The following is a 25,173-nucleotide window of genomic DNA, read 5'->3' as shown; positions in this document are numbered from 1 at the left end:
ATTGTTCACTCATTATGTGATCCACTTTATAGGAGCAAGAAATTAAACTTTGTTTTTTACAATACAATACAAAATCAAAATATAAACATACTTGTTTTCCTGTACCTAGAGAAAAAGGTAAAAAGGCATCTCTCCTCCTGAATTTGCCCTCATTGTCCAGGAAGTGGCCTGGGTTAAAAGAGTGAGGTGTCTCCCACTCGGACTCATCAAACAGCACTGATGCCAAACTAAGAAATAAGAAAATCATATGCAATGCCACAGTGTGACCACTAGATACCTGTATATATGAAAAGTTCAGATGCAAAACCAGCTAAAAACCATCTTGGTCAAAAATGAGATAATGATACTGAGTGAAAGCTCCTGACACATATTATACATCTATCAAATAATTTTACTTCAAACTCGCTAAATTCCAGCCAATCAGAAGTACCAGTACTTACACAGAAACCAGAAATGCTAATTTTAAAGAAATACGTCAGATGGATTTAGAGGCTTTTGCATCTGAAATCTTCATAATATTATATATATATATATATATATATATATATATATACGCAGTCAACATTGTACTGTGTAGTCAACATTGTACTATATATATATATATATATATATATATATATATATAACACGCAGTCAACATTGTACTGTGTATATATATATATATATATATATATAACATTGTACTGTGTATATATATATATATATATATATAGCTGTGTATTTCCTAGTGGCTTATAAGTATCTTCAGACATAAATAGTTACTTTTTTTTTAGGTTTTGTAATTAAATATATATTTAGACATTATCAAAGACTGCTTTGTCTTGTCTGATTTCTAGACTTTAACCCCCCAAAATTGCTCTGTATTTTCATTCATTTAGTGTGGCTGTCCTTTTTGATGGCAAAGATCACAAAGTGTGACCATTTTTAAGACCACTTAGCCTTTTCTAATCATGTCCACAATTTATTTGTGTTCAAATAGCAAGTGCCACAGAAGTCAGCAGGTTTTGTACCATTCTAAACAAGTAAAAAATTCCATCTAAAATGACTGAAGACCACCAGAGGGTTAAACACAAACCAGATTATCAAGCACTTTATCTATATGGAATAACAACTTCAGTCTATCTATTCAAAATGACTAGACCAACCTTTGGAATGAAGTATTTTCCTATCTGGGTTTCTTTCACAGTAGACCGGACCAGGTTTAATGGGATAATATTTCCAAACCTCTGTATCTCATGAATAACAGCATTGGTGTAGGGCATGTTGTCTCTGTCTGATAAAGATGGCTGCCATGACCCTCCAACAACACGATCAATCTCCTCCTGAACTTTGGCTGAAGATACGAAACAGAGATAGTCCAAGACAAAAATCTGAGTGTTACATTACTTTTTTTTTCACAGTAAGCTCTCACCCTGTATCTCAGGATATTTCATCATGTAGAGAAGAGCCCAGTACAGAGTGGTGGAGGCGGTCTCAGTTCCCGCTACAAACAGATCCAAAGCACAGATGCACAAGTTCTCCACATCAAACCCAGCATCTGTGTCGTCTTTAAGCTAAACAACATGAATGAGGGCGATTATAAGCAAGCATACCACAGCATTTTTGTACAAGCACAAATACTGACACTCCCCTATAAGAAAGTCTCTTACTTTTTCCATCTCAGCAAGGAAGCAGTCAATGTAGTCTCGAGGATTTGCTAGATCATAATCCACTCTGTGTGCATTCACCTTCCCTCGAACAAAGTCATTCACCTTATTCAGCAGAAGAAATATTCTGTGGTGTGATCCAGCTACTCGCCACATGAGCCATGGGAACGCGTTATACAGCTAAAAAAAAAAAAAAAAAGGGCAAATAGAAAATGTAATTTAGTACAGTTTATTATTTTAAACACTGCGTGGTGTCTATATGGACTACACAATGAAAATATAAAGATGTTTACTTGAGCCCAGACGCTTCCTTCTAGATATAAAGCCTCATTGATGTTCTTCAGCAGAGACTGGAAGTCATTGTCACTGTACTCAAATCGATTACCAAACACAAGCACACAGATCACATTTGACACAGCGTTGTTCAGCAGTAAGCGAGGGTCAAATGGTCGACCTGGAACAGAAGTTGTTGTTCATCACACTGCTTTTGATTTCAAATGTCATTTTCAGTAAATCAGTAAATACCTTGTTCATTTGAAAAGGCCTCATTCAGACAGGTACATTCAAAATGGATGGATGGCTACAGGCTTTTCTTTTCCAATCCGAAGGTCTGAAGAGTTGAGAGTGCAAACCTCCTCTGATGCTTCCATTTATACCCATTGGCACCAATTAAACCTGTTGACAAAAGTTCTCTTCATTTTCAGGACAAAAGATCCCTTCATAGAAGAAAAGTTAATCTAAAGCAGCAGATTAGGAACATATTTAAAGGGGTCATCGGATGCCCATTTTCCACAAGTTGATATGATTCTTTAGGGTCTTAATGAAAAGTCTATAATATACTTTGGTTAAAAATTCTCATTGGTAGTGTAAAAATACCCTTTTTACCTTGCCAAAATCAGCTTTGCAAAAATCTCATTCTGGTGGAGGCTGCTATAAATGCAGATGAGCTCTGCTCGCCCCGCCCCTCTCTTCTCTCTGTGGATTGACAAGCATGTTTACTTTAGCCGCGTTAGGCTGCTAAACATGCTAACTAGCACATTATAAGGAAAGGCGATCGCAAAGATTCATAAAAAACCCCTTATACTCACTTCTGCTGTAAGTGAAGCTGGATCACGGATGATTCGCGCAAACACACACGGATATATGTAGATTGGGAGGTGCATTCCCTTCACAAAAAACGTAATCTACTGCATCTTCAGCGGCTCAGATGTCGGGAGTAAATGACGCCCACTACGTTCATTATTACATCCAGCAACACAACACCTCAATCGCTCAATTCTGGTCTAACTTACATCCCTGCTCCGGCATCAAAACATGAAGGCTGGACTGTTACAGCTGGTCTGAGGTAAGAGCTCATGTCAATCAACTATCGTGGGAGCGGCCTCTGTTGGTGTGACGCAACAACGACAGGCATCTGAGAACGGCTCGATTTGAAAAAGGAAATATTATTTTTACAGATTAATTAAAAACCACTGTATGGATTTTTATCATTATAGGGTAGATTTGTACATACACTGCCAACACACATTAAAGTTCAAACAACATGTAAAAGTGAACTTAGCATCCAATTAAAGAAATATAAAGACTTATTTTCTTGTCACAACTGTAGATATTAAAGGAATAGTTCCCCCAAAAATGAAAATTATGTAATTAATTATTCACCCTCATGTCATTTCAAGCTTGTAAGACTCTTGTTCATCTTCTGTACAGAAATAAATATATTTTTGATGAAATCTGAGAGCTCTCTGACCCGCCATAAACAGCAAGCATCCTACCACGGTCAAGGCACAGAAACATAGGAAGGACATAGTGGTTCAGCTGCTATTTTATGAAGCTAATGGGAATACTTTTTGTGCGCAAAGCAAACAAAAAATAACTTCTTCTAAAAAAACTCGCAGATTTAATCAATGATATCTTAATTTGTGTTTGAAGATGAACAAAGGTTTTACGGATTTGGAATGCGTTGAGGGTGAGTAATAAATGACAGAACTTTAATTTTTGGGTGAACTATCCCTTTAACTCATACACTGTATTATTGCATATTTTCCAAACAATTTCTTATCCAAAGCAAATTACAATTCATTCTATTACTTCATTTCATCAAAATAATAAAATTGGCACATAGATTCAGCATCACAAGCACAAGCAATACACAAACACATATTTGTGTGAATTGCTTGTCTAACGTGACACTGCACATAATTTATATGGTAGTGGACATCGAGTGGTCCCCAGTTTGTAATCCATGCTGAGCTCCACACCCGCTGGTGAAGAGAAAGTGAAGCGCTGCAGCAGAGAGGAGAAAAAGAGGAAGAGCTCCATCCGTGCCAGTTGCTCCCCAAGACAGACTCTCTTTCCTGTAATTAGAAAACAGAGAAAATACCTTGTATATAACTTGCAATTTTGCAAAATAAATAAGGAAATAACTGTATTCCAACATCAAATATTGTGGCATGAAAATTTTCTCCTGAAAACAAGTTTCTACTGAGGGGACGGAAAAAATACGATTGAAGGAATAACTATATTTCAATGCTCTTGCGAGCCCAATTGAATGTTCGTCAGGAATGCAACACTTGTGAGAAAATGCAAAAATTTTGCAAGTGAACACAAAGTTTTTTTATACCTAGAGAAAAAGGTACAAAGGCATCTCTTCTCCTGAATTTGCCCTCAGCATCCAGGAAGTGGCCTGGGTTAAAAGAGTGAGGCGTCTCCCACTCGGACTCATCAAACAGCACTGATGTCAAACTGCCAATCACAGCTGTGCCCTAAAGAATCAAAATGTTTCAATCAATCAGTCACAGACAGGTTAAATCAGCGGTGTCCATTACTGCGAGTTAAGCCTCAACACTAATTAAACACCAGCTAATCCAGGTCTTGCATAGTTCCAGAAATGTGGTTGGGAACCACTGTTCCACTAGAGACTTTCGTGATGTTGTATTGAATCAGGTTTGCGTTAACAACATACAGTGCTCTACACTTACTAGTTCCATTGTACCTTTGGAATAGAGTATTCTCCTATCTGAGTATCTTCCACAGTAGCCCGGGGCAAATTTAATGGGACAATATTTCCAATTCTCTGTATCTCATGAATAACAGCATTGGTGTAGGGCATGTTGTCTCGGTCTGATAAAGATGGCTGCCGTGACCCTCCAACAACCCGATCAATCTCCTCCTGAACTTTGGCTGAAGATACAAAGTAGAGACTAGTCCAAGACAAAATTGAGACTGGGAATATGAATGCCATTTCTCACAGTAAGCTCTCACCCTGTATCTCAGGATATTTCATCATGTAGAGAAGACCCCAGTACAGAGTGGTGAAGGTGGTCTCAGATCCCGCCACAAACAGATCCAGAGTACAGATGCACAAGTTCTCCACATCAAATCCAGCGACGGTGTCGTCTTTAAGCTAAACAACACGATTGAGAGGCAATTAAATTCAAAATCCATACATTATTATAACCAGAGCATTCCACTTACTGATGAAAGGGTCTTACTTTTTCCATCTCAGCAAGGAAGCAGTCAATGTAGTCTCGAGGATTTGATGGATCATAATCTACTTTGTGTGTGTTCACCTTCTCTCGAACAAAGTCGATCACTTCCTGCCATAGAGCAAACATTGTCTTATGTGGTCCAGGCACTCGCCCCATGAGCCATGGGAACATGTTATAAAGCTGAAGAAAGAAGAACAAAAATCAGAAGAGAAGTGAAGATGCTAAAGAGAGCAAAATTTAAGTTGTTAAAATGCTTAAACTGTTTACTTGAACACTGATGCTTCCTTCCAAATACATAGCCTCACTGATGTTTTTCAGCAGAGACTGGAAGTCATTGTCACTGTACTCAAATCGATTACCAAACACAAGCACACAGATCACATTTGCGACAGCATTGTTCAGCAGTATGCGAAGATCAAAGGGTTGACCTGGAAATGTTACCATAACAACTGTTACGTAATCACTTCATGCTTGTGTTTGTATAGTTCTTTTCATTCCATGAACTTCTGTACATACCATGCTCACTTGAAATGGCCTCATTCAGAAAGCGACATTCAAGATGGATGGACGGTTCCAGGCTTTTCTTTCCCAATCCAAAGTTTCGAAGAGTTGAGAGTGCAAATCTTCTCTGCTGCTTCCATTTATATCCACTGGAACTACCTAAACCTGTTCACAACACGTTTAAACAAGACTTTTCCATTTCCCACTTCTCTTTGTTCACATGTCCTAGTGTTTAAAGAACCTTTAAATTGTTCTCATTCTCTCTCAATATATTGAAACCACCAATTCAGTATTTTGATTTTACAAAACTGACCTTTGTCTCCAAAGATGTCATAAATCATAGGTAACATGGGACGATCTACGAGGTTTTCGCCTTGTTGTACATACACTTCCTTCACCCTTTTGTACCCGTTCAACACAACAATTCTTAATCCGAAAAATCTAATGCTTAAAACGTCTCCGTATATTTCTGCAAACTGAAACGGTTTGAAAATGAACACATACGCATACTACAAAAACATTTTGAATACTGTTGAATTTCAGTACTTTCATTTTCGCAAAGCGGATGTTTCAAATTACCATTAATCATCCAAATAAGAATACAAATGATTTACCCTTGCCAACTGAAGATGGATTTTATTTTGGTCGATATGATGAAGGTGTCCTATAATCGGTAAAGACCATGGTCCAAGTTCTTCGGCGCTTTATTTCTGATATAATCGCTCAGCAATAAAAACACACGAAAATATCAAAATACTCTTGATATCAATCCACTCGTAAACACGCAGCAGGTCCATAGTTGTTATTTTGGATTGTTGGCGGATTTAATATTTTAAGTAGGCTATAGCTTAGTGATTTAATAATCGAGAAATAATTCACACAGTTAACGTGATATTCACTGTGTTGTCTGATTGACCATCTTGGCACAATTTCACGTTCTGAAACGTCATATTACGCATTACATAAGGTCAGTGTTTTCTTCATTGTGGTGTCCTAATTCGCATACTATCCGTCAGCATAAACAAGACAGATATGTATCTGTAATGAACTTTAACACTCCGTCCCAAGAAGGGTCAGAGCAGTATATTTAAAGTTATGGAGCATATACCACACGTTTATTGCATTTAATCAAGTGTTTACGCATTTCTGCAAACCTTAAAACAAACCCTGGTGAAAAAACCAGCATATGCTGGTAGGTATGTTTTGATGCTGGTTTAAGCTGGTCCTTTGCTGGTTTGTGCTGGTCCTTTGCTGGTTTATGCTGGTCATGTTGCTGGTCAAGGACCAGCATAAATCAGCAAAGGACCAGCATAAACCAGCTAGGGACCAGCTAAAGACCAGCTTAAACCAGCATCCCAGCATCAAAACATAGCTACCAGCATATGCTGTTTTTTTCACCAGGGAAATTGGCTAATTTACTTATTTTACAAATATTAAATACATACAGTTGACGTCAAAGGTTTACATACACCTTGCAGAATCTGCAATCTGTAATAGACTATATGTAAATATCTTTTATGTAAAATATTTTATTCAGGTCAGAACAAAATAAAAAATAATATGCATTTTGTATGATCCCTCTTATTTTGGTAAAATAACATTTTGCTGATTCACATATGTAGACTTTTGACTATCGTTTGTGTTGTTTAAACAAGATATTTGTTATTAAATTATAGCATTTTATTGCCAATTGTTATTTCAGGGTTTCTGCAGATTTCATGATGGTAAATTTAAGAGTTTTTAAAGATCTATTTAAGACCTTCAAAAATTTTTAAGGAATAAATAAATGTAAGGGAAGAAAACACATCAATATGTCAATATGGTCTTAAATGTAAATGTCTATGAAGCACAAAGAGTTTATTAGCAATGCTTTAAGGCTTGAAAATACATGTCTAACATATCTAACATATATTAACTTGAAAAACAAAATGACATAAAATAAGAAGTCTTGTTTTTGAGGACTTGATCAAAATGATGTGTTTATGATTAAAACAAGAACAAATACCTGCCAATGGGCTCAGAAAAATTACTGTAATTCAAAGTGAAAACAAGTTTTATTGACATATTTGTTCTTGATTTAAGCATAAAATAACTTAATTGTTCAATGTTTCTTCAGATCATCTGATCATCAGATCAGATCATATATAAAATTCTATTAGTTTAGATGCCATGTTGAATGTAACATAAAGGTCATAAATATTATAATTTGCACAACTCACAACTTTTAAAACTGTTTTGTCAGCTGAGTAATCAGTATGTTGTTAAACAGTACAATCTAGTGAATGCATGTGCTTCTATCTCTCACAGCTTTGTTTTCATTCCTGTCAATAATTAAATATAGCGCTACCCTGCAATTATACATTGCATCACAAATTTACTGAATCATTTATCTAATTTACATTTTAGTAAACAGACCCCCTGGAGTAGTCTGGTTTAAGGGCACAATGCTGGTAGCTCACAAATCCCCACAAATTCTTTTAAATCAAAAACCTCTGGTTTATCAGCCCTGATCTATACCATTGAGCCAAACATATTTGTGTGAATTGCTTGTCTTAACGTGGCACTGCACATAATTTATACGGTAGTGGACATCGAGTGGTCCCCAATCTGTAATCCAAGCTGGGCTCCACACCTGCTGGTGAAGAGAAAGTGAAGCGCTGCAGCAGAGAGGAGAAAAAGAGGAACAGCTCCATCCGTGCCAGTTGCTCCCAGGACACACTCTCTTTCCTGTAATTAGATACAAAAAGAGAATACCTTGTATATACCTTTCACTTCTTCTAAGTAAATATGGAAAAACAGTATTCCAATATCAAATAATTTTGGTGTGGAAGAGAAAAAAAAAGTTTGCCTTCACTTGCAAAACAAAAAAATTCTATACGTGCCTAGAGAAAAAGGTAAAAAGGCATCTCTCTTTCTGAATTTGCCTTCAGCATCCAGGAAGTGGCCCGGGTTAAAAGTGTGAGGTGTCTCCCACTCAGACTCATCAAACAGCACTGATGACAAACTTCCAATCACAGCTGTGCCCTTAATCAAAACAAATCAAAATGTTTATGGAGGACCAGTGGCAATTTACCAGTTTTAATCTGTCAGTCAATGACAGGTACTCAAAATTGTCCCAGTGTCCATAAAAATACAGTGCTCTATTCCTACTATACCTTTGGAATGGAGTATTCTCCTATTTGAGTACGTTCCACAGTAGCCCGGGGCAAATTTAATGGGGCGATATTTCCAATTCTCTGTATCTCATGAATAACAGCATTGGTGTAGGGCATGTTGTCTCTGTCTGATAAAGATGGCTGCAGTGATCCTCCAACAACACGATCAATCTCCTCCTGAACTTTGGCTGAAGATACGAAGTAGAAATAGTGAATATGTTTATTTATTTGTTTATGTGCATATATTTCTTATAACAAACTCTCACCCTGTATCTCAATATATTTCATCATGTACAGAAGACCCCAGTACAGAGTGGTGGAGGTGGTCTCAGTTCCCGCTATAAACAGATCCAAAGTACAGATGCACAAGTTCTCCACATCAAACCCAGCGGCCGTGTCGTCTTTAAGCTAAACAATATGATTAAGAGGGATTTCAGTTCAATAGCCATATATTATTATTACTGAAGCATTGCATTTACTGACACCTGACTAAGAAAGTCTCTTACTTTTTCCATTTCTCCAAGAAAGCAGTCAATATAGTCTCGAGGATTCGATGGATCATAATTCACTCTGTGTGCATTCACCTTCTCTCGAACAAAGTCAATCACCTTATTCCACAGAGTAAAAGATTTTTTGTGTGGTCCAGGCAGATGCCGCAGGAGCCACGGGAACATATTATACAGCTAAAGAAAGCAAAACAAAAGGCTTTGGCTGAGCAACGAAGATGCTATAGAGAGCAGAATTAACTTGTTAAAATGTGAAAATGTTTACTTGAGCCCAGACGCTTCCATCTAGATACATAGCCTCATTGATGTTCTTCAACAGAGTCTGGAAGTCATTGTCACTGTACTCAAATCGATTACCAAACACAAGCACACAGATCACATTTGACACAGCGTTGTTCAGCAGGATTTGAGGGTCAAAGGGTTGACCTGGAAATGTTATCATGATAGTAAATCACATTGCACTTCCTATTCTAAATGTTCGTGAAATAAAAAGTTTAGTTTCAGTTCTTTTCAATTCACAAACTTAAAGGATTAGTCCACTTCCAGAACAACAATTCACAAATAATTTACTCACCCCCTTGTCATCCAAGATGTTCATGTCTTTCTGTCTTCAGTCGTAAAGAATTTTTGGTTTTTAGGAAAGCATTTCAGGATTTTTCTTCATATAATGGACTTCAATTGTGCCCCCGATTTTGAACTTCCAAAATGTAGTTTAAATGCAGCTTCAAAGGGCTCTAAACGAGCCCAGCCGAGGAAGAAGGGTCTTATCTAGCAAAATTATCTGTCATTTTTTTCGGAAAATAAAAATGTGTATACATTTTAAGCACAAAAGGTCATGTAGCACAGGTTCTGGCATGCGCGTTCACGACACTACGTACTATTGAATCGTATCAAAAGGTCCGCTCCTCCGCTAAAACGCGGACGTGATCGCGGAGTCCATTCATGAAAACGGATTTACTCTATAGCACGGGATGCCACAGAATTCGTCAATTTTTGGTTTAATGAATCAAAAGTAGGTCTCTCACTTAATTCGAATCGCCATATGGACTAGTATCTGTGAATATTAAAATGCAAAAAGACGGTTTAAATATGAATCCTCCATGTTCCGCTTGGCTCTGTATGAATAAACGGCGGAGACTCGGCTTTGTTTACTACACAAATAATGAAGCACACGTGACGCTCGCGGTTATTTTCGGCCTCTGCGTCACATGACGACAAACGCAAGAACTTAAACAACTAACAAAACTTAACAGAAATAACAAAAACTCTGTTTGTTTGGCAACAAATAAAAATGATTAATTTAATTTAATTTATCCACAATTTAATTTAATTTCATTAAAAATAAATAAATATTTAATGCCTGTATTTGATTATCAGAAAAATTAAAACACACAAGAATTTCTGGAAAAAAAGAAAAAAGTTGTAGGCCCCTATTGTTCAAAATGTTGAAATTGAGATTTTTCTACTTTTTTTTTTACTGAAATAAATGTTTTTGTTATTACACAGAGTAATGTACCGAAAAAAGTACCGTACCGTACCGTACCATATAGTTGGTTGACAAGGGGGTGAGTAAATTATTTGTAAATTGTTGTTCTGGAAGTGGACTTCTTCTTTAAGGACATACCATGCTCACTTGAAATGGCCTCATTCAGAAAGTGACATTCAAGGTGCATAGATGGCTCCAGACTTTTTTTCCCCAATCCAAAGTTTCGAAGAGTTGAGAGTGCAAATCTTCTCTGATGCTTCCATTTATATCCACTGGCAGCAACTAAACCTGATCACAACACAAAATGCGTTATTTTTCCTATGTCTGACTCAAGTACTGATATTAGAGCAATTTGGACAAAATATGTATATATATATATTTTCCTCTAGCGCCATATAACTCAATCTGAGTTTGAATTTACAGTTTTCGGTTTATATTGAAAAGATCATTCAGTATTTTAAATATACAAGACTGACCTTTGTCTTCAACCATGTCATAAATCATAGGCAACACGGGTCGATCAGCGAGGTTGTCGCCTTCTTGTAGATAGACCTCCTTGACTCTTTTGTACCCATTCAGTATAACAATTCTTGGTCCGAGAAATCGAATGCTTAAAATGTCTCCATATTTTTCTGCAAACTTGAAGATATGATTTGAAAATAAACCAAGGTAGTTTAAATATCGCTGAATTTCAGTTCACGTCCATCATCGCAGATGATATTGTTTTGAATTACATCACAGATCCAAACAAGCATACATACACTTACAGATTGTATTTACCTTTGCCACCTGAAGATGAATCTTATTGTGGTCGATATGATGAAGATCTCCAATAATCGGCAAAGACCATGGTCCAGGAGGAAAGTTTTTCGGCACTTTATTTTTGATATAATCAGCAAGCAGTAAAAAAACACCGGAAAATATTAAAATAGTCTTGATATCGAGCCATTCGTAAAAACGCAGCAGATCCATGGTCAGGTCTGTACTGCCAGACAGGGTCGACGATTTCCAGCCCAAAACTTTTTCAATACCCACCCACTTCAGGAAAACCCCTCCCAAAACATTCACTGACAAAACAACATCGGAGAATAATACTGACATGGCTGCTTTTTACCTCTTCAGTAAATAGTAACAAAATAGAATTATAGAAATGAAGCAATTTCCCCGACAGGAGAACAATACAACAGAAAAACAGACCAAAACAGATCAAAACAGTGCAAATACATTAAAATAAAATTAACAAATTACCAAAAAAGTTCTATATTAAAACATTAAAGGATGTCAAATATTTGAAAATGCTAATACTTTGAGACAGTAGTTTGAGTTTTGTCTACATAAAATGCCTATTTTTGTTTTTAGGTCTGAAATTAAATGTTTTTCAGTAATTTTTTCAAAAAGACTTGAGATTTTCATGAAAATTCAAATAAGCATGGAAACCCTGAAAATTTGCAGCACTTCATAAACAGCATCTTGTCTCCACTGGCAACACGCACGATTTGTGTGGATTGCGTGTTACGTTGTAATTTAGTTTCTTTTTTCTTGTCTTCACCACCTGGCTACTGTTGTAAAATGTTGAGAGATTCAATTAAAAAAATAATAAATATATAAAAAAAAATTAAAAATAAAATAGACTGCAAATGATGTCACTTGCGGAAGAGCAGGCGTCTGAGAGTGCAGGTGCAGATGTCTGCAGCCAGACCCTATTGGACCAAAAACGTCTGGGTTCCAAACCCTGATCTTTACCCACTGAGCCAATGTTCACCCTTACACTGATTTACTGTCAACATCCATTCCCACAGTCTTACAAAATTAAATGGATGTATTTTCTCCCAAACACACACAATCCATAATCACAAGTTAGTGTGAATTGCTTGTCTTAACGTGGCACTGCACATAATTTATATGGTTGGAGACATCGAGTGGTCCCCATTGAATAATCAAAGTTGGGCTCCACACCCACTGGTGAAGAGAAAGTGAAGCGCTGCAGCAGAGAGGAGAAAAAGAGAAATAGCTCCATTCATGCCAGTTGCTCCCCAAGACACACTCTTTTTCCTGAAAATCAAATACATTCTTTACACTATAAATATAAAAACTACCTGTATTCTACTAGTGTGAATCACAAGATTGTTCACTCATAATGTGATCCATTTTATACGAGCAAGAAATTAAACTTTTTTTTTTACAATACAATACAAAATCAAAGTATAATTGTACTTGTTTTCCTGTACCTAGAGAAAAAGGTAAAAAGGCATCTCTCCTCCTGAATTGGCCCTCATTGTCCAGGAAGTGACCCGGGTTAAAAGAGTGAGGCGTCTCCCACTCGGACTCATCAAACAGCACTGATGCCAAACTGTCAATCGCAACTGTGCCCTGAAGAATCAAAACAGATTAGACTACATATCTATCTTTATTTATTTATTAATTTATTTTAAAGAATGTAAAAATATAATTTTTAACCTTCTGGTATTCCTCACTTCAGAGTTACACCAAGACAATAATATGCTTCCATCTTTTTTTAAGCAAAATATATTTTGTTTCAATAATATTTGTTTAATTTTTAGCATTTTGAGGGGATAACAGAGCAAAGGTATTTAAAATCCAAGGCAGGTGGGATTTAAAGAAATATCGTCAGATGCCTTTAGACCACTAGATCTGAAATATATATATATATATATATATATATATACAGGCATCTAGTGGTCACACTGTGGCATTGCATACGATTTTCTTTATTATATTATATATATAAACACACAGTAGTCAACATTTAATTTTGTTTTTGGACTACTTTGATTAACTTTTTGATCCACTTCAAATGCTGACTACTGTATATATATAGCTGTGTATTTCCTAGTGGCTTATAAGTATCTTCAGACATAAATGGTTACTTTTTTTTAGGTTTTGTAATTAAATATATATTTAGACATTATCAAAGACTGCTTTGTCTTGTCTGATTTCTAGACTTTAACCCCCCAAAATTGCTCTGTATTTTCATTCATTTAGTGTGGCTGTCCTTTTTTATGGCAAAGATCACAAAGTGTGACCATTTTTAAGACCACTTAGCCTTTTCTAATCATGTCCACAATTTATTTGTGTTCAAATAGCAAGTGGCACAGAAGTCAGCAGGTTTTGTACCATTCCAAACAAGTAAAAAAATTTAAAATGTTCCATCTAAAATGACTGAAGACCACCAGAGGGTTAAACACAAACCAGATTATCAAGCACTTTATCTATATGGAATAACAACTTCAGTCTATCCATTCAAAATGGCTAGACCAACCTTTGGAATGAAGTATAATCCTATTCCTATCATGTAGAGAAGACCCCAGTACAGAGTGGTGGAGGTGGTCTCACTTCCCCCAATAAACAGATCCAGAGTACTGAAGCACAAAGTCTCCAAATCAAATCCAGCACCTGTGTCATTTTTAGGCTAAACATTATGAATTAGAACAACTGTGATGTAATATCCATTTCTGAATGCATGCCAGAGCATTCCTGTACCAGCACACTTACTGACACCCGCCAAGATAGTCTTACTTTTACCATCTCAGTAAGGAAGCAGTCAATGCAGTCTCGAGGATTTGATGGATCATAATCCACTCTGTGTGCATTCACCTTCCCTTTGAATAAAGTCAATCACCTCCTGCCACAGAGTGATAATTTTCTTGTGTGGTCCAGGCACTCGCCGCATGAGCCATGGGAACATGTTATACAGCTAGAGAAAGTAAAACAGAAGTAACTGACTATGACCTGTTTAAGACGTGGCAAAGGGAGCAAAACACAAAGAATACTTGACAGAAAATAAGAAACTGTGCACCTGAGCCCAAATGCTTCCCCCCTGATTTTCTTTAGCAGATTCTGGAAGTCATTGTCACTGTACTCAAATTGATGACCAAACACCAGCAAACTCCATTTAGCCACTTCATCTCACACTCTCATTCTCAATGGCATGATATTTATTTGCAATGTGATTGACATAGAAATTATGATGAAAAGTTAACAATTTTACCATACACTGATTGACTGACTGACCTTTGTCTCTAAAGATGTCATAAAATATGGGTAACTTGGGTTGATCAGCCAGGTTGTCGCCTTCTTGCAGATATACCTGTTTCACTGTCTTGTACCCGATCAAGAAAACAATTCTTGGTCCGACAATTTGAATGCTTAGAATATTTCTGTATTGTTTTGCAAACTGAAAAATATGTGTGAAAATGAACATATAACTTAGTTATAGTTTTATAGGTTTAAATACAAGATAAGTCTTAGATAAGAGTCTACTTACTGCTTTAAAAGTTTACAAAAATACAATTAGATATTACCTTTTCCAACTGAAGATGAATCGTCTTGTGATCGATATGATGAAGGTCTCCTATAATTGGTAAAGACCATGGTCCAGGAGGAAAGTTCTTCGGCACTTTATTTTTGATATAATAACTTCATAATAATAACTTAGTAATAAAAACACAAGCGAGAATAACAAGATAGTCTTGATATCGATCCACTCGTAAACGTGCAACAGGTACATGACTGTTTGCGCAGTTATGTTTGGCCAAGAATGATCTAGCACGGTTTACGTTGTGTTTGATTTTTTTTCTGCATTGCAGAAATTATGTTCCGGTCCGGTGTGTAGCCTTAACTGTATTCCTTTCTTTGATATGATGATTTAGCATAATATACACTGACCAAAATTATAAATGAAACACTTTTGTTTTTGCCCCCATTTTTTGTGAGCTGAACTCAAAGATCTAAGCCTTTTTCTATGTACACAAAAGGCCTATTTCTCTCAAATATTGTTCACAAATCTGTCTAAATCTGTGTTAGTGAGCACTTCTCCTTTGCCGAGATAATCCATCCACCTCACAGGTGCGGCATATCAAGATGCTGATTAGACAGCATGATTATTGCACAGGTGTGCTTAGGCTGGCCACAATAAAAGGCCACTCTAAAATGTGCAGTTTTATCACACAGCACAATGCCACAGATGTTTTGAGAGAGCATGCAATTGGCATGCTGACTGCAGGAATGTCCACCAGAGCTGTTGCCCGTTAACTTAATGTTCATTTCTCTACCATAGGCCGTCTCCAAAGTTGTTTCAGAGAATTTGGCAGTACATCCAACCGGCCTCACCAGCCCAGGGCTTCCACATCCAGCATCTTCACCTCCGAGATTGTCTGAGACCAGCCACCCGGACAGCTGCTGCAACAATCGGTTTGCATAACCAAAGAATTTCTGCACAAACTGTCAGAAACTGTCTTAGGGAAGCTCATCCGTATGCTCGTCATCCTCTTTGGGGTCTCAACCTGACTGCAGTTCGTTGTTGTAACCGACTTGAGTGGGCAAATGCTCACATTCGATGCCGTCTGGCACTTTGGAGAGGTGTTCTCTTCATGGATGAATCCTGGTTTCCACTGTACAGGGCAGATGGCAGACAGCGTGTATGGCATTGTGTGGGTGAGCGGTTTGCTGATGTCAACGTTGTGGATCGAGTGGCCCATGGTGGCGGTGGGGTTATGGTATGGGCAGGCGTATGTTATGGACAACGAACACAGGTGCATTTTATTGATGGCATTTTGAATGCACAGAGATACCATGACGAGATCCTGAGGCCCATTGTTGTGCCATTCATCCACGACCATCACCTTATGTTGCAGTATAATAATGCACAGCCCCATGTTGCAAGGATCTGTACACAATTCCTGGAAGTTGAAAACATCCCAGTTGTTGCATGGCCAGCATACTCACCAGACATGTCACCCATTGAGCATGTTTAGGACACTCTGGATCGGCGTATACGACAGCGTGTTCCAGTTCCTGCCAATATTCAGCAACTTCGAGAGGCCATTGATAAGGAGTGGACCAACACTCCACAGGCCACAATCAACAACCTGATCAACTCTATGCAGAGGAGATGTGTTGCACTGCGTGAGGCAAATGGTGGTCACACCAGATACTGACAGGTTTTCGGACCCCCCTGGAATACAGTAAAACTGCACATTTTAGAGTGGCCTTTTATTGTGGCCAGCCTAAGGCACACCTGTGCAATAATCATGCTGTCTAATCAGCATCTTGATATGCCACACCTGTGACGTGGGTGAATTATCTCAGCAAAGGAGAAGTGCTCACTAACACAGATTTAGACAGATTTGTGAACAATATTTGAGAGAAACAGGCCTTTTGTGTACATAGAAAAAGTCTTAGATCTTTGAGTTCAGCATATGAAAAATGGGGGCAAAAACAAAAGTGTTGTGTTTATAATTTTGGTTAGTGTATATTGATAGCATATAGTCTACCAGAGCCCCTCCTCCATAAAGAGCTTTCAAGATTATCTTAAAAAAATAAATAAATAAAAATTGCAGTACATAAAATTTCACTTACCACATAAACAGATTAAAGAGAGACGACTGAGGACAATGGTGAATGATTTAGAGATCCTGAGCACCACTGACAAGCATATTATCTTGTAAAATGTGTGGTAAGTACTGTCGTTCTACATATGTATAAATCGCAAATCTCGAAAGTGAAAGTAAAAAGAGATCATGCATTTAAAAGCAGTTTCAATGCCCCGCATATTAATAACTTCTCCCTGATGCCAGCAATTTATATACAGTATAATTACCCAACCATATAACTGCGAGAGACAGTATTGACATACATATTTTCCTAGCATCTCATATTTATTCCCTTTAAGGGTTCCATAGAATACGTCATTTTCTTTCTGAACACGGTCTTGGGATGCAGCGGATTGCATCGTCTATCAGCCCAACTCTAGTCGTGGTAATAAATTACAGAATTTTCATTTTCGGGTGAACTACCCCTTTAATTCTATGGGATCTGAAAACGTCATATGGAGGCCAATAATAAGAGGATCTCTGCTAGTCTGCTGTTGGTGATCCTTATAAGGATTTGGGTGCTTCTGAAAACAAAGGCTGCCTCTCTCTGGAAACACATCGAGTTCCATTTGTCTCTACTCTTAAAAGGCAGTCTCATTTTGTGTCCCTAATGGGGCATATTTTGAAAAATGTATATCCTTAACATCCTCCTGTCATCCACAAACCGTTTGCACACATTCCAACTCATTACAAAATAGTTAACTGCAACTTAAAAAAAAAAAAAAAAAAAAAAAAAGTTTTCAACGACCGTGGAAAAATTTCAGCTTCATTAGGATATATATCCTTTCTTTTGAGAAACAACCTTTGTCCGCTTGTAGCTCAAGACTTGCAGAATAATAATATTCAGATTTTTAAATATTATATTATTTTGCATTATTATTTATAATTTAAATAATTCATTGTTTTAATTATATTATTATATATTACATATTATATACTGTTTTACTTTCTCATTCAAGATTCAAGAGCTTTATTGTCATATGTACTAGTACAATGAAATTCTTACTTTTACGTTTTATGTTTACGTCTTATGTTTACTCCTCTCGAGAATGACAGGGTAGAAAGGGAACAAACATAACTTACAAGGACAATACAAAAATACTTAAGAAAAATTTATAATATACAGTAAAGTGTAATAAACAAAATATAAAAATATTTAGCTAATTTAGCTTTCTCAGTTTTAACTTGTCTGATGTTATGATAGTGTGGTATCAAGGGATAAATAAGAGACATTTTCTAAAGGTTACCCACTTTATTTGTCTAAAAGCTGCAGTTTTACTTGGTTCTAGATCATTTTGAACAATCTCAGTTGAAGAAACAGTAAAACTGGTTCTAGATCATTTTGAACAATCTCAGTTGAAGAAACAGTAAAATTGGTTATAGATCATTTTCAACAATCTCAGTTGAACAAACAGTAAATTCCACTTGTAAATATGGCGCAATGATGTAAAATGTATAAAACAATCAACAAGGAGTGAAAATTATTCTAAATGGCTTTGGAGAGAGTGTCATTCCAAACTTAAAATCCAAGCATGCTTGTGTTCCCTCTGGAGGAGACAGAGTGAAGGATTGTAGCAATGATGTAAAGAAGAGAAAGAGCTCCATACGGGCAAGCGATTCTCCTGGACAAGATCGTTTTCCTTGGGAGGATGAAATAATCTCATGCTTTGACATGTATATACACAACTGTAAAGTATTTTATGTACACTGTGTGCAGAATTATTAGGCATGTTGATATTCTGGTCATATTTTTTTTCCAAACACATTTTACCAATTCCAAACCACATCAGTCTTAATAACTACTGTTAATTTTGTGTTTAATCATTTATATGTGATATATAATTGTCCGTGAAGGCTGGAAGTGAAAAACTCCTTATATTCAGGTGTGCAGAATTATTAGGCATGTTTTCGTTTACAGCTAAAATGAGCCAAAAAAGAGATTTAACCCAGACTGAAAAGTCCAAATTATTAAATGCCCATGAGAAGAATGCAATACTAATGCATTACAAGAATTTGCAAAGTTAAGGCTTGACCATTGGACAGTGAAATGCTTGTTGAGTCTGCATGGTCAGAAAAAAGGTGGAGAAGAAAAGATGCATGTTAACTGCAAAAGAATTAGGAATTAAGGTGAAGAATTAGGTGTGACACCATCAGGAACCGTTTCCAGTTCTCCAGCGCCACCATTTTCCAGAACTGCAACCTACCTGGAGTCTTCAGAAGTACAATGTGTCAGGTTCTCAGAGACTTTGCTTGGTAAAAAATCTAAAAAATGCCCCTGACTTAATAAGAATAACAAGCTGACGTCTTGTGAAATACATGAAGACAGTTTTTTTATATGCTTTAGAGACAGATAAGTTGAGAGTGACTCTTGAAGGACAAGCATCACATCCTCTTGTACCTCTGATTCAAGAATTTATCTTCTAAAATCTGGCAGTAAGTTTTGGGAGTTCATTTTAGTCCATCTCTGCAAGTCAGACTTTTCAGGATAAGAGACTAAACATGAACTCCCAAAACTTACTGCCAGATTTTGGAAGATAAATTCTTGAATCAGAGGCACAAGAGGATGTGATGCTTGTCCTTCAAGAGTCACTCTCAACTTATCTGTCTCTAAAGCATATAAAAAAACTGTCTTCATGTATTTCACAAGACGTCAGCTTGTTATTCTTATTAAGTAAGGGGCATTTTTTAGGATTTTTTACCAAGCAAAGTCTCTGAGAACCTGACACATTGCACTTCTGAAGACTCCAGGTAGGTTGCAGTTCTAGAAAATGGTGGCGCTGGAGACTAAACGGTTCCTGATGTTGTCACACCTAATTCTTCACCTTAATTCCTAATTCTTTTGCAGTTAACATGCATCTTTTCTTCTCCACCTGTTTTTTCTGACCATGCAGACTCAACAAGCATTTCTCTGTCCAATGGTCAAGCCTTAACTTTGCAAATTCTTGTAATGCATTAGTATTGCATTCTTCTCATGGGCATTTAATAATTTGGACTTTTCAGTCTGGGTTAAATATCTTTTTTGGCTCATTTTAGCTGTAAACGAAAACATGCCTAATAATCCTGCACACCTGAATATAAGGAGTTTTTCACTTCCAGCCTTCACGGACAATTATACATCACATATAAATGATTAAATACAAAATTAACAGTAGTTACTAAGACTGATGTGGTTTGGAATTGGTAAAATGTGTTTGGAAAAAAAATATGACCAGAATATCAACATGCCTAATAATTCTGCACACAGTGTATATGTCGAATAAAATGTTCACCTAGATAAAAAACCTGCTCACCTGCTGAGAAAGGAATAAAAGCTTCAGGTTTTTCAAACTGGCCTTGAGCGTTAAGAAAATTCTGTGGGTCAAATGAATGTGGAGCCTTCCACTTGGTCTGATCAAACAGTACTGAGGTCAGGTTAGGAATGATCTGTGTACCCTAAATGTAGAATAAAAAAACATATATTCAGATGATGACATACTAACACCATCTACGGATTAGCATACAAGATTCCACGTGGCATATCATGTACTTTTAAAGTACATTTAAATAATTTAAATTGACATAGTAGTATGATGTGGTTGGCAGACAGTAAAACTAGATAGTTAGTAGATAGTGTATAAATAAAACAAAATACATAAAATACATTAAAATTACACAAGGGTCTGATTTGGTAAGTTTGGTATGTTGATGAAAAGTCAGCTGTGTCATTCTTAAGAAGTTTTACCAAGTTTTGTCATTCATCTTACCTTTGGAATGAAATATCCTTCCAAAATTGTGTCTTCATTGGTCATTCTTGGCACACTAAGTGGCACAACATTGCCCATTCTCTGGACCTCATGGATAACTGCATCAGTGTATGGCATGCTGGATCTGTCATCCATGTTGGGTCGACGTGATCGTCCAACTACTCTGTCTATTTCTTCTTGAACCTTTTCTGAATGTGTAAATATGACATTTAATGTCAAAATTCCATAACATGCATATAACAAATTTAAAGAATTAGTTCACTTCCAGAATGAAAATTTCCTGACAATTTACTCACCCTCAAGTCATCCAAGATGTCTGTGTCTTTCTTTCTTCAGTCGAAAAGAAATTAAGGTTTTTGAGGAAAATATTTCAGGATTTTTCTCCATATAGTGGACTTCAATGGTGGCCAACAGGTTGAAGGTCTAAACTGCAGTTTCAATGCAGCTTCAAAAGGACTCAATACAATCCCAGCCAAAGAATAAGAGTCTTTTCTAGTGAAACGATTGGTAATTGTCTAAGAAAAATACAAATTTATATACTTTTTAACCACAAATGCTCGTCTTGCACTAGTTTGACCTCACGCATTACGTAATCATGCACGTGACGTAGGCGGAAGTACCGACCCAGTGTTTACAAAGAGAATGTGCAAAGAAACTCAAACACCATTTACAAAAGAGGTAAAACAACATCAGATGATTTTGAAGTTGGAGGAGAAGTTTTTCACCCTACCCTACCTTTCTGAACCGAAGTACACAGACGAAGAACTAACCGTGCAAGACTTTTCCAACGTGATTATGCAATGCTTGACGACACGCATGCATATCACGGAGCTAGTGCAAGACGAGCATTTGTGGTTAAAAAGTATAGAAATTTTCATTTTTTTTAAGAAATTGACCGATTGTTTCTCTAGATAAGACTCTTATTCCTTGGCTGGGATCATGTAGAGCCCTTTGAAGCTATTTTAAAACTGCAATTTGGACCTTCAACCTGCTGGGTCCCATTAAAGTCCACTATATGGAGAAAAATCATGGAATGTTTTCCTCAAAATGCTTCATTTCTTTTATACTGAAGAAAGAAAGACATAAACATCTTGGATTACATGGAGGTAAGTAAATTATGAGGAAATTTTCATTCTGGAATTGAATTTCTCCTTTAAGTACATAGGTATTCAGTCTTTCTGGCTTATAGTCTGTATCATCTTACGCTTAATTTGCACTTCACAGTTGATTGGAGCTTTTTACCTTGTATTTCTGGGAATTTCATCATGTATACAAAGGCCCACAGTAGAGTGGTAGATGTGGTCTCAGTTCCTGCCACAAACAAATCAAGTACAGCATATTGCAGACCCTCTTCATGAAATCCTGCTTCCAAATCATCTTTCCTCTATAAAGCACACAGAGACATTACAATCAGCAAAAAGGAATAGGAACAAATTAAACAGGTTAAAGGAAACTCAACAAACTAAATGCGTGGAATATTTCTACATGTTTACCAAATATGTTGTTTGCTAACAAAAACATAATATGTTTATGAAAAGTCATATTTTCACAGGCTGTGATAAAGAATAATAGTACCTTCTGGATCTCAGTAAGATAGCAGTCTATAAAATCTCTGGGCGAGGAGGGGTCCCAGTCTGCATAATGTTTGTCCACCTCTTCCTTAATAAAAGCACGAACTTGATGGAAGCAGGAAAAGAGGTCCTTATGAGGTCCTGGGAAGAGGTCCATAACACGAGGGAAAGCACCGTAAAGCTATAATGGACAAGTAGCAGGTGAATGTGGTTGGGCATCTTTATTTTAATTGTTTAGTTTTCAAATATTGCATTTTGATGCACCTTTAGTGGCAATTCAGCAGTGCCATTGACAGACCACTCACCATCTCATAATTGGAATGAACAAATCAGTACCTGTATCCACACAGACGTTTGTAGTTTAAGGGCTTTAGACATCAGACTGAGCATGTTCAGAAACCTTTGGTCAGTGTACTCAAACCTCCTGCCGAATACCATGGAGCAGATGATGTTGGAGACAGCATTGTTAATAACGTAATGAGGGTCAAATGGCAACCCTAAAAAAAAAAAACATCGACAGGTGAAGCTGGTTTCAGTTTCAAAGTAGATTTTTACATTTTTTGGATGCCCATTTTTTAATCCTAATATTTTTCAATTAAAGTAGTATTTAAGTTAAAAATGCATTTAAAATCCAAGATGAGTAAATACAGATTGGTGCCATCTGGTGGGAGAACCATATACATATACATCAAAAGTTTACATACACATGGCAGAATCTGCAAAATGTTAATTATTTTACCAAAATAAGAGGGTTCAATGCATGTTATTTTTTATTTAGTACTGACCTGAATAAGATGTTTCACATAAAAGACATTTACATATAGTCCACAAAAGAAAATAATAATTGCAATGTTTACTTACACTTAGTTCTTAATACTGTGTTGTTACCTGAATGATCCACAGCTGGTTTTTTTTTTTTTGTTTGTTTAGTGATAGTGGATCATGAGTTCCTTGTTTGTCCTGAACATTTAAACTGGCCACTGTTCTTCATAAAAATCCTTCAGGTCCCACAAATTCATTGGTTTTTCTGCATTTTTGAGTATTTGAACACCTTCCAACAATGATTGTATGATCTTTTTACACTGAGGACAAGTATTACAGAAGGCTCAAATGCTCACTGATGCTTCAGAAGGAAAAACGATGCATTAAGGGGTAAAACCTTTGAATGGAATGAATGTGTGTACATTTTTTATTTTGCCTAAATATCATATTTTTTTCATTTAGTCCTGCCCCTCAGAAGCTACAGAAGATTCTTACATGTTCCCCAGAAGACAAAATATGCTAAATTTTGTCTTCAAAAACAAAACGCTTTCACCCCCGGCTCGTAATGCATAGTTTTTACTTCTGAAGCATCAGTAAACGTTTAAACCTTCTGTAATAGTTTCAGTCCCTCAGTTTATAACAGTTATGCTGAAAGTGTTTAGAAATGCTTATCAGTGTTCATATGACAAAAAAAAAAAAAAAACCTCAGCAAAACTATAACACAACTATAACTGCTGTACTTACCATTGGTATCCATGATGATCTGGTGAAGGAATTTGTACTCTTCCATGATGATGACTTCCAGGCTTCTCTTTCCCACGCCAAAGTATTTAAGCGTACTGAGAGTAAAACGCCTCTGCTGCTTCCAGCTGTAGCCAGTATTGAAAGTTACACCTGTTGCCAGACATTACACAATATGAAAGATGTGATACTTAGGGAGAGTTCTAAAGTTATTTTCCCATCATTAATGCATACCTTGGCACTTGATTATTCTTTTGAGCACATCATTGGTTGGGCGGCCTGTGAAAATGTTTGCTTGATCAATAAGAGCTTTCTTGACCATGCTGTAGGTATTTACAACCACAGTGTTCAAGTTTCCCAGCTGCAAGCTGAAAATGTTGCCATAATGGTCTGACAGCTGTAGGGAAAGAGACAATATAAAAAAAACATGAGGGAAAAAATCTGAAAAATAATCAGGATTGCAAAATATAGCAGACCTCATTTGAAATCACAACGAGAGGCTGTGAATTACCTTAGTTAACTGAATATGTGGTTGTTTAAAATCCAGGCTGAAAATATTCCCAATAAAGGGGAGAGGTGTGGGTCCAGGGGGATAGTTTTTAGGCTTTCTGTTTCTCAACAGGTCTGAGATAAGCAGAAAGATGACGAACATCAGTAATACAGTCCCTGCATCTGTCCACTGCACTGAGGACAAAGACAAGAAAATGTTCTCCAAGACCATTTTCACGCGTTTATCAAGTTCTGCACTGAGAAACGTGACTACGCGAAATGTTACGCTTAAAGTTGTTTACTTCCTGGTTCACTTTTGTTTTCTACAACAACATGACCTGTAATACACCTTTCGGACACCTGGAATTAAGAGAGAGCTATTCGTGAACGAATCGGTGTTTCTGTATGATTTTTTATAGGTAAACGACTCAATGCGTCCATATTTTTTATTTACTCATGTTTAATCTCCTTTGAAGCGCGTGACCGATTTTCTCCTTTGAATGACTGACACTAGCGCGAACAAATAGCATTATAGTCTGAACTGAGGATTTCATTGCCTGAATCTACTGAAGTAACGCCCCCTGGCATAGATCCTTTCTGTACATGCACTTGTTCTTTTGGTGTGTTTTTTTTTATTATCCTCTCTGTATACCCTTTTTCTACTTCTGTTGTGAGATGTATATATTTGTA

The 25,173-nt window shown here is 36.8% G+C and overlaps 1 protein-coding gene and 3 pseudogenes across 1 annotated transcript; all 4 read right to left on the bottom strand.

The window, feature by feature from the left end:
• Positions 1-3,071: 3,071 nt before the first annotated feature.
• On the bottom strand, positions 3,072-6,595 carry LOC127182756 (cytochrome P450 2J3-like; annotated as a pseudogene).
• Positions 6,596-8,169: 1,574 nt separating this feature from the next.
• On the bottom strand, positions 8,170-11,825 carry LOC127182749 (cytochrome P450 2J3-like; annotated as a pseudogene).
• A 1,309-nt stretch (positions 11,826-13,134) lies between these two features.
• LOC127183151 (cytochrome P450 2J2-like) lies at positions 13,135-15,941 on the bottom strand (annotated as a pseudogene).
• Positions 15,942-18,196: 2,255 nt separating this feature from the next.
• Positions 18,197-24,999, bottom strand: LOC127182751 (cytochrome P450 2J2). Its single transcript, XM_051138316.1, has 9 exons — positions 24,506-24,999; positions 24,229-24,391; positions 23,998-24,147; positions 22,828-22,988; positions 22,496-22,672; positions 22,163-22,304; positions 20,921-21,108; positions 20,468-20,609; positions 18,197-18,817 (listed from the first exon to the last, which is right to left on the bottom strand). The coding sequence occupies exons 1-9, from the start codon at positions 24,713-24,715 to the stop codon at positions 18,642-18,644; spliced, it is 1,509 nt and encodes a 502-aa protein (XP_050994273.1). The 5' UTR covers positions 24,716-24,999; the 3' UTR covers positions 18,197-18,641.
• Between the last annotated feature and the right edge of the window lie 174 nt (positions 25,000-25,173).

The sequence above is a fragment of the Labeo rohita genome, chromosome 20, assembly GCF_022985175.1.
Source record: "Labeo rohita strain BAU-BD-2019 chromosome 20, IGBB_LRoh.1.0, whole genome shotgun sequence".
Lineage (NCBI taxonomy): Eukaryota > Metazoa > Chordata > Actinopteri > Cypriniformes > Cyprinidae > Labeo > Labeo rohita.
This window is presented reverse-complemented; position numbering and strand designations above follow the sequence as displayed.